General features: G+C 39.3%; 1 protein-coding gene across 1 annotated transcript; it reads left to right on the top strand.

The window, feature by feature from the left end:
* The first annotated feature begins 4,144 nt into the window (after positions 1-4,144).
* LOC100894065 (TLC domain-containing protein 2-like) lies at positions 4,145-9,562 on the top strand. Its single transcript, XM_011664437.2, has 5 exons — positions 4,145-4,257; positions 4,864-5,126; positions 5,663-5,745; positions 7,588-7,670; positions 8,952-9,562. The coding sequence occupies exons 2-5, from the start codon at positions 4,882-4,884 to the stop codon at positions 9,330-9,332; spliced, it is 792 nt and encodes a 263-aa protein (XP_011662739.2). The 5' UTR covers positions 4,145-4,257; positions 4,864-4,881; the 3' UTR covers positions 9,333-9,562.
* Positions 9,563-11,024: the final 1,462 nt, after the last annotated feature.

The raw sequence follows: 11,024 nt of genomic DNA, 5'->3' as shown, positions 1-11,024 counted from the left end.
ATAAATATAATATACATTTATTCATCCTAATCAATGCTTGACTAAATGAATTTAAATTATAGTTTGCTTTATTTCAAATAGTGAATGACTTTTAATAGGCTACTAGATAAATTGGCTTGACTAAATAAAGTAATAATCCATTAAAAGCGCGCTTTGGTGGATACAATTTTGGAAGTTAGAAAATGTTTTTTCAAAGTAAAAAGTGTCTGTGGATCCGAGTCCCTGGGGACTTGTATCACGATAATGCCGATAATACTTTACCGATGACCAGATTCCAAGTAAAGTTTACTATAAAGAACCAATTCCGACATTCAGAAATGATTTTCGGTGACTGATGTGTCAGATGTGATCATTAACAAAGGAAAGGCCAGCACACGAACAAATTACAGTTCCTCTCTCAGCTCTCTTTATGTTCATGTGACCTTTGTAAAAGTTCGTTCCCGATTTTGGCGCATGCGGAGGGTGCAATTACGAACTTGCTTATTGATAAAAGAACATCATAATCAGATTATCCGACCCGGAAACCCCATGAATTCATCAACTTTTATCATACTGCCCTTTTCCTTTTGAAACTATGTTTGACCTTTAACTCGGATGGCGGCCATTTTTTATGTGGCCAATATGACCAGCATGACAGCCCCAAGGAGACCTCAAATAGATACAAATCGATACAAGCACATCATAATCAGATTCTCTGACCCCGAAAACCCCCTTAATATATAAACTTTTATCATACTAGCCAATTTCCTTTCAAAACTACACATGACCTGTAACTATCAGATGGTGGCTATTTTGGATTTGACCAATATGACCAGTATGGCAGCCCCAAGGAGACCTCAAATCGATGAAAGAACATCATAATCAGATTCTCTGACCCAGAAAACCCCATAAATATATAATAAACTGTTATCATACTAGCCCATTTCCTTTCATAACTACACCTGACCTGTAACTCAGATGGCGGCCATTCTGGATTTGACCAGTATGACCAGTATGGCAGCCCCAACGAGACCTCAAATCAATGAAAGAACATTATAATCAGATTCTCTGACCCCCAAAACCCTATAAATATATAAACTATTATCATACAAGCGCTTTTCCTTTTGGAACGTACTCTCAGATAGCGGTCATTTTGGATTTGCCCAATATGGCAGTCCCAGAGAGCGCCCTTCTTGGCGTCCGGCAGAAATCGTAATAGTATGGTATAATCTACCTCTGGGCCAAATTTGGTGCTTTTAGAAGAATTTGCACCAAAATATCCCTACACCCACAACAAAAAGTGAGTCACCCTTACTCAAATTGATGAGTCACTGGTTTGTCCGTACAGCGAAACACTTGAAGGATCATGTGAGTCACTATGACTCGATACAAATGAGTCTTATTTATCTAAGAGACTCATTTGTATCGAGTCATAGTGACTCACATGATCCTTCAAGTGTTTCGCTGTACGGACAAACCAGTGACTCATCAATTTGAGTAAGGGTGACTCACTTTTTGTTGTGGGTGCATCATGACATAGACCCCCCTACTCCCTAGGCCTATCACACACATACCATACCATGCCAGAGTCACTGTCCACATTTGCAATGGAAAATATATCCTAAAATATCACATTTTAGCGATGTAATCGGTGGTCCCGCTACCCGAATCTGAAAAATCTACTTTGTACGCACTAAATTAAGCCTTAACTTGAGATTTATTTGTCACCCATACTGTCACGAAACAATCTTGAATTAATTCGTTTTACATCAAATAACAAGGATCTAGGAGTTTCGTTGTATAAAACAATGATGCAAGATCATGCATGTTTTCATTCGACACGGCTTCGTGCGATACAGTAGAATCTAGTTAAGTTACACACAGCCTCATCAACTCGAGTGCGGATATCGTAAAATGAACGCATGCATCATTTGTATAATAATCAGAAGATTCAGCCCACGAATCCAGTCATAAAAATCATCGTTTAAAACCATATGAATAATTATGCGTACCAATTTTTCACTAGCTGCAGTCAAAACTCTTCTGAATCCAAGATATAAGATGGCGACGTCGCGTCGTCGATCGGGAATTCAAATATGGCTCGAGAATGCGCATTTTGGATGACGTCACGAAAGCATGCGCGCGCATGCATACAGCCTCACTTTCAAGTTGACTCACTTTTTTCTTCTAAAATGCTCTTATGTCGATCTTGACTCATTTTTTACGACCATGTGAGTCAGTCGAAACATTTTGCAAATGCGTCAGCTCATGATTGACACACTGGTGAAATATAAATGAGTCAATAGAGACTCATTGGTTGTTACTAATGAGTCAATTTACACCTGACTCACGAAAATTATGCTTAAATGTGTCAAATGACTCACTTTTTGTTGTGGGTGTAACAGCCCCCACTACTTAGAAAAACTCAATAGCTACGTACGCCACTGAAATACTATAATGGATGAATCCCCCTCTCTCTCTCTTCCCCCTCTCTCTCTCTCTCCCTCTCTCTCTCCCCTCTCTCTCTCCCCCCTCTCTCTCTCTCTCTCGCACTCTCTCTTTCTATGTATATATAAATTCATATTTATCTATATAGCCATCTATTTTATCTGTCTGTCCGTTTATTCAATGCAATACGCTGGTGGGTGAAACACATTGCTTGCTTATAATTTGTTTTAATCCAAACTTCATTCTATCACATCCCTTAAACAAATTCTTGTTTGTGTATTAGCTACAGCTAGATTTCGTATTGTTTATGAGTAGATATTGAAGCTTGCCGTTCGTAACCGACAAGTCACCACATTCCTGTAAAATTGAACGAATCAATCAACAATTGATCATTTTACATTTTAACCTACCTGCATTCGTATCCATCACAAATGAACATTAAATAGGTATCTTAAATGTTTGTTCGGATGTTCAAAAAATGTTCAATTTGATCTTAATACCTTACCTCCAAGTAGACAGGTTATATCCTGCTCTAATCGGACTTGATATTTTCTTATGCAAGAGAAAAAGGGAGAGAGAGAGAGAGAGAGAGAGAGAATATGTTAACCGAGAATTATCATGTATAATAACTATGAATCGCTTTCTTTTCAATATGATTCAATTCGCTGCCAATATTCAGAATCTGAAATTGATAAATCCACATTATACACCAACGTTATTAACCGTCTCCATCGCTCTAACCCGGAAGCTCATATACCAATCCACAATGTTGATCAAATGAACATTAATTAACATGAATATTAATTACAAATCCAACAAATATTAAAGTTACCAATACCCTATTATGAAATGACTTTAGTGTGTAGGTACTGTTTACTATGCCTTTTAAATTACTCCAAGAAATATGAACCTCAGGATGGAGATCAAAGGTTTCTGTTTCATTATTTAATCGACCAAATCAATTGATTCATATATGCAATATTTTTTTCCCGTAACATGAGAGTAATTTTAATAGTTTCATACTATTAATTAAATGTAATGTTAACTGTAATGGTATAATTTTTTTAAATGGGGGCACGCTACAAGAGTCCTATCTCGCACCCCGGGGCAACGTGTCTGACACGGCCGGTTGTAGCAACTACTCCGAAGATCAAGCTTACATTAATCTTGATCTAAGGAGACACGAACGAACGAACGATCAAATGAAATGAAATTCGTATGAAAATCAAATTTACTATGCACTGAGCGGCTTCAGTTGAAATCCTAAATTCTCTGTGACTGGCTTAGCACTTGTTTCTAAGGGACCAGTCACTGAAGATGTGTAATGTTACGGGTGCCTCGAAAAGAGTGCATGGTAAATTTGATTTATATCAAGAAATATCAAGAAAAAAAACAACGAAAAACTAAGCTATGAAGAAAAACATCAAAAATCAGGTATCTTTTTACACCTCTATCCATAATACACACAAGAACACACACATGCACACACATGCAGGCATTACATTTATGAATTCAATATGCAGAAGCAGCCGATACAATAGGTCGTTATGCACCGCGTACTTTATAGAGAAGCCTAAGCTTTTTAATATTGTGTTAGACTTTTTTTGTTTGTATATATACGGTTCAATAGCTCTTTTCTTTTCCTTGGAAAGCAACTTCCATTGAATCACGAGATTCCATTGAAGAGACTCCCCAGGTCAAAACAGTATCACGAATGCATAAACGAATGCATAAATAAACTTCTGTTGAGCTATTTTATGATATCTTGTAAAGAGTATTGTTCGTATATGGTCAGAATTCAGGATTTAATTCAATGGCAGTTGCTGTAATGTAAGTATATGGAGTAGGCATCTACTTTTTTCTCTTCAGGGTTGTAACTGGAAAATACACGGGTTAACTGTTTGGTGTTACACATAAACTTCCACAATGACGGTTTTATCACAATTCAACTTTTGCAGCGTTAATAATAATGCAAAACTGCTTCCCCGTTACAACTAGGTCATGTAGCTTCAGGTGGCACGGGGACACGACCCCCTCAGTTAAATGGTGAAAAACGGAAAAAGGGAGTGAGTGAGTGAGAGCGAGAGAGAGAGGATATATATATATATATATATAGAGAGAGAGAGAGAGAGAGAGAGAGAGGGGAGGTGGGGAGGGGAGGCTACGATCCCCATATATGATCTTGTTAGTTTGCATTTTATCCACTGTCTCCAGTATTAAATCAGGTACTTGTTCCCCCACCCCCTCATGATAGTACCCTGACAGTGCATTGACCCGCACTAGCTGTCATTGTGGAGGAATCGTTGCAGTGTGTTTGGTGTCGGTCTGGTTAACGTGCATATTAGGACTGTTACAATATTATTCTGTTCACGCTATTCATTGTCGTAATTTGTTAACCCGAGTTGTATTTGTCCGACCCACCCTTCTCCGTTCTAGGAGGTCTCGCACATTTTGATGAACACACTCCTGCAATCAATCACTTCTGAGATCAGCATTCTGGTCTACGAAATGGAAGTCTCACCATCCACCAGCTTTGCTGTCATGGCGATGTCGATGATCACGTGCTTCATACTCAACGCCCTTATCGACAAGCTGCCCGTACCATCGAAGTACGCCGAAAGATCTCGCCGACATAAATGGAGAAACGTGTTGGTTTCGACGGTCCATGCGGTATCTGGCACCATTGGAGGTTTCGCTAGGTATGCTATTTCCTTTCTAAACATAAATCAAACAGGATTGCAAAACAATTTTACCAAATGAAATCAAGATTTTTTTTCTTCAATACCCTATTGTATATCACATGTACATATTACGTTAAAAAAAATCGTGATATTCGCACAGAACTGGAGATTTTAGAAGGTCATAAAGATCATGTTATTTTCACAACACGATACAGTTCTTATACATGGGATTCTTAAATTTCACATAACTATATAGACGAAAACCATATTTCATACCAGAAATTTACCAATATTTTAGGCGGCTTACATTTACTCTGTATACCTAAAAGAGTCTCAAATAAATTTCGTTTAAATGGTATTAAGCTGCAAATTGATAATGCATGAAAGGCTGTTGAGATTTCATGTATTATATATCTTAATAGTAAAATGGTGCAGATTTGTAAGGAAAGTATATTTAAAGAGTCTATACACCTGATTTGCTAGCATTATGGTTGCAATCATCTTTTCTTTTTTTATATATGGATTAACACTAATTTTTCCTTCCTCCGTTACAGCATATACCTCACCCCGGAGCTGCTGAGTGACCATTTAAATGCGCTCTCATCTACTATGTTAATATCTATGGCTATCAGTAACGGTGAGTATGAGACCTCCATCCCTATGCTTCAACTAAATTTGGTTTCAACACTACTAAGTCTTATAGCGCTAAATTTTGACACCTGTTTTTTCGACACCCTTGTTTCGACATCTCTATGTTTCGACACCCCTATGTTTTCGACACCACTATGTTTCAACACCCCTATATTTCTTTACCATTATGTTTCGACACACTATGCTAATATCTACTTGCAGCAGTAACTGTGAGTATGTTTCGACACCCCTATGTTTTCGACACCACTATGTTTCAACACCCCTATATTTCTTTACCATTATGTTTCGACACCACTATGCTAATATCTACTTGCAGCAGTATAACTATGAGTATGTTTCGACATCACTATGTTCGGACATCCCCATGTTCTGACACCCCTCTGTTCCGACATCTCTTTGTTGTTACACCCGTATGTTTCGACATCAATTTGTTTTCGACACCACTATGGTGAAAAGCATGTGAACAATAATATTAATCCATGCATTAATCTCATCCCGCTTAGATTTTTGTAATTCTATTCTATTTGGACTCACAAAACAGCAGCAACACAGACTGCAATCTCTCCAAAATTCCAGTGCAAGACTCCGTACCCTCACACCAAGAATGTCTTCTATTACGCCTATATTACGCTCTCTTCACTGGCTACCTGTCCAGAAAAGGGTCCACTTCAAAATTATTTTACTTGTTTATCGGGCTCTCCGTGGAATTTCGCCACAATACATTAAAGACTCACTACACCCCTACAATCCAACTCGTACCTTAAGATCTGGAAGTGATAATTTGCTGCAAATCCTCCGTACCCGTCATTCATGGGGAGACCATGCTTTTTCGCATGCAGCAGCCAAGTTATGGAATAAGCTTCCCTCATCACTTAGCTCTATTGCAACATACGCCACCTTTAAAACTCATCTTAAGACTTACCTATTCCATCTGTAACCCAGTATTTCCTTAAGTTGTATAAGTTTATTTTACTAAATCCATAGTTGATATGTTATTTGTATATACATTTGAAATTAATTAGTTATCACCCTTTAGTCTCATTGACTGCCCGTGTGGGGCATGTTGGCCTCAGATGCTAGAGCTTCTGTGAATAATATGCTGACTGGGCTAGTCCCTTAAATTGTCAGTGAACGGAGAAGCTGGAGGGAACCGGGCCCCATCGGGCAGAGCTGAGGATTGAAATGGGTTATAAAAAAAATATTGCAAAAAATATCGCAAAATTCTTTACTTTACTTGTATCAAAGAGAACTGTTGCTGAGCTAGCGCCATGAGCGTCCCTGGACGGTGTGTGCGCTCTATAAGTTTACACTATTATTATTATTATTATATACTGACAGCAGTAACGGTGAGCATACTTCGACACGACTATGTCTCGACACCAGTGGCGGATCCAGGGGGGGGGGGGGCCCGGGGGCCCGGGCCCCCCCCCTTGAGAAAAAAATCATGTAAAATCACGTGATTTTTACCTTTTTGGGGGTTGGGCCCCCCCCCCTGGCGCTCAAGGGGGGGGGGGGTGCAAATCGAAATTTTTTTGAGGATCAAAAAAAAAAAAATGTGCTCACTACCCCCCCCCCCCCCCCCCCCCCCCCACTGAGCGACTTTTCGGCCGGCCCGATTTTCAAATTTTCGGGAGCAAAAAAAAAAAAAGTTGGGCCCCCTCCCCTAAGAAATCCTGGATCCGCGCCTGCTCGACACTCCTGTGTATCGACACATCATTGTTTCGACACCCTATATATGTTTCCATAAATCTATGTTTCAACACCTTTATGCACTGACACATATGTTTCGACGCCCCTGTGTTTCTTGCCCCCCCCCCTCTTCATGCAGGATACTATGTCTATGATTTCTGTGATCTAGCAAGGAACACCAAACTGGCTGAGTTTCTTCCGCTGATGATACACCATACCATGGTATGCAAGGCTGTTTCTGTTCCCCCCTCAATAGATATTGTTCTAGACTATTATCATCAGGTTGATAGAGAAACAAGAGAGTTGAAAACCTAATGAAGTAAAATAAAACGAGCGAACCTACTAATTCTGTATCAAAAGCTCTCCTAGTTGAATTGATATTTGTTTCTTCATGAACATTTCTATAATGAGCATTTTCTCATCATTTTGTGCTCAATACCATAACAATGCGGGTAACACATGTAATTGCAAAACTCGAGAAAATATGGGCTGCGCCTTGTCATGAATATGTCTTTGAAACGAAGTGAAGCGCAATCCAACCTTTTAGTAGTCCTGCTAATAATAATAATACTATTGGGTTCTTGTATAGCGCTCATATTTGTCAGCCTTGACACTCCTGGCACCCCGGCTTTAGCATCGCTCTATTACGGCGCTCTAGCATTTCAAGGAATTAATTCCTACCGGGTACCCAGGGGCGGATCCACATGGGGGGTGGGGGCGACAGACCCGGCCCCCTTCCTTGGCAAAAAACAGTTAAAAAAAAAAAGAGGGTAACGTTAATTTTACCCTTTAAAAAAAAAAAAAAAAAGGGCTCCCCCCTGGCAAAAAGAGGGGGGGGGGGTGGTGTTAACAAAAAACAGTGTTAACTCTCCCCTCTGCACCGTTGAGCCCCCCAAACAAAAACAGTGCTCTTGATGACCTTATATGTTTTTTTTTTAGATCCCTCTTCATTAGAAAAAGAAAGAATAGTGTCACCATCAATTATCTTTTCTTTGTTTATCGATCACCCAAGAAACTGCATATCACTAATTATTGATAAAAAATTCCCATCTTGAAACAACGAATTAAGATTGTCCAATGAAAACAAATGTTATGCAATTTAATCATAAGAGAGATATCATCTGATTGGAGTCATAGTAGATATCCAGGATTCTTCAAAGTCATTAATTATGCAAAAATAAAATATGATGTAGAAGATTCTATTTTATTCTAATTTATAACGGATCTTATAAAAGAACTTACAATTTGAAAGCTCTATATCAAGGTTGGATTTCCCTTGAATTTCTTCCTCACCTGTATTGTATTATTTATTCGGCACTTTCAAGAAATACAACAATAAAATAATATAATCATGGTGATTACAAAATTGGAATGACAAAAATTATGCAAATACAAATTTGTATAGCAATATTCTGAATGCAAAAAATGGCGGCCAGGGAAAAAGAGAGCAAACTTAATCATTGTTAGTCACTTAATCTCTTGTTCTCATTCTCGTCTCCGCAGGGTATGGGTTTTGTATGCTGGGTGCTCATAGAGAGGAAGCTCATTGGTATAATCGCCATCTCTTCATGTATGGAACTCAACGGAATATTTCTTCATCTCCGCCACATCCTTCTCATGTGTAGCTACAAGAAAAGCGACATCGTCTTCCAGATCAACAACGTTTTCAACGTCGTCACCTACTTCGTGCTCCGCCTGGGTATTTTCACTTACGTCACGTGGTGGTTGTGCGGACATTGGACGGAGGTTGGCCTGCTTCTCCCTCCCATGGCTGCGATATTGCTTATATTGAACATTCTTTTGTTTTATCGACTGATCAAGAGTGATTATTTTGGGAGATCTCAAAAGTCGGAGGAAAGTGATATTATGTCCGGGGACGAATGACTCCGCGATATTCAACATTGTCTCCCCCTATTCTCTCTACCTCTCTTCTTCTCCTTCTCCATCCTTCTTTCTTTTTTCTCTCCCACTTTCCCCTCTATCCCGCACTTTTGCTTGTATCTCTTCACTCTCTACCAACTGTCTACCAACTTTATATCTCTCTTCCAACACCTCTCTCCTTTCTTTATTTAAAGATGGCATTAAAGTGCCATTTAAATGTTTCCGTCAAGAATGTTATCTATTGTAGTAGTAGCAGCAACATAAGTATTAGTATTAGTAGTATTAGTAATAGCGTAGTAGTAGTAGTAGTAGTAGTCGTCATCGTAGTAGTAGTAGTAGTAGTAGTAGTAGTAGTAGAAGTAGTAGTGGCGGTGGTAAAACTAGTAGTATCGCTATCATCATCATCATTATCATCATCATCATTGCCATCGTCATCATTGCCATTAGCGTAATAAGGCAAGTCAAAGATATATCCTATACAAATTATGCTTCCAAGTACCACTGAATGGTATTGTGTATATTACATAAGATGTATCATTTTATTTGATATTTTGTCTGATTTAAGCTCTTGGAGAACGATCAGCTTGATACACTCATCGATATACAAGAATCTTAGATGTGATCGGTAACGTAATAGCTTGGTCTTGCCCAATAATTATCATGATCTTAACCGGGCATGGTGGCTCAATGGTTAGAGCGTCCGCCTCATGAACGGGAGGTCGTGGGTTCGATCCCCGGCCGAGTCATACCAAAGACTTATAACAATGGGACCTTCTGCCTTCTAGCTAGGCGCTCAGCATATTAGATTGGAGAAGGGTAATAGTAACATGTTATGTTATGCAGGGCCCGCTGGGAGAGCAGTTTTATAACTGAAGTGGCTACCCTGGGTAAATAAAACGTTATTATTATTATTATTATTATGATCATTATTGTTATTATCATGATCATTAGTGTTATTATCATGATCATTAGTGTCATTATCATGATCATTATTGTCATTATCATGATCCTATAGAGGGCGCAACGGAAAACACAGGTAAGGTTATAACCCCTGCAAATTTTGCCTTATTTTTACCGTGTTTTGCCGCGCCCGATCACAATTTTGTACTATAGTACAAAATTTGTCCGTTTGTTATCATTCATCATAATCTCCATGTCATAAGTGACTTTTTATGCAACGGAAGACCTAAACGGGATTCGAATCCTATTCGGAAGTTGGTCAGCCATACCACAATGGACATTGCCATCGGTATAGTCCAGTGCACGGCCCGAGACCTGACCCGCTAATAGGGACTTTTAGATTTGCGTGGACTCATACGTGTGAAGGCAGTGCATTAAAAGCACGACGACCGTAGCAATCCCCATTGTCTTCGTGTGAATCTAAAAGTCCTTACTTACAGCCAGTTGAAGCCTTGACCTCACGCCCAAGCTAAGTGAGTGTCATTGTTACTGTCGTTACTATTGGCAACGCGAACACAGAGGCCCGAATTCACAAAGGAGGTTTGTCGACAAACCTTGGTTTTCGTACGTCATATGACGCGTTTTACGCATTTTTTACAAACCTGGTTTGTAAAGAACAAAAGGAGATTTGGCGAAACAAAAGGAGGTTTGAGCTCAAACCTTGGTCTGAGCTCAAACCTTGCTTTGTGAATTCGGGCCAATGAGCGGAGCCGGATCACTTCACATTCTGACATT

This window comes from Strongylocentrotus purpuratus, unplaced genomic scaffold (genome assembly GCF_000002235.5).
Source record: "Strongylocentrotus purpuratus isolate Spur 01 unplaced genomic scaffold, Spur_5.0 spur5_scaffold_7, whole genome shotgun sequence".
Classification (NCBI taxonomy): domain Eukaryota; kingdom Metazoa; phylum Echinodermata; class Echinoidea; order Camarodonta; family Strongylocentrotidae; genus Strongylocentrotus; species Strongylocentrotus purpuratus.
Note: the sequence above shows the minus strand (reverse complement) of the source record. Positions and strands in the feature narration are given on the sequence as shown.

Excerpts from the sequence above, each read along its gene's own strand:
- LOC100894065 (XM_011664437.2), top strand. The coding sequence starts at position 4,882 with ATGAACACACTCCTGCAATCAATCACTTCTGAGATCAGCATTCTGGTC. Across the intron at positions 5,127-5,662 it reads ACCATTGGAGGTTTCGCTAG|CATATACCTCACCCCGGAGC; the intron begins GTATGCTATTTC and ends CCTCCGTTACAG. Across the intron at positions 7,671-8,951 it reads TGATGATACACCATACCATG|GGTATGGGTTTTGTATGCTG; the intron begins GTATGCAAGGCT and ends TCGTCTCCGCAG.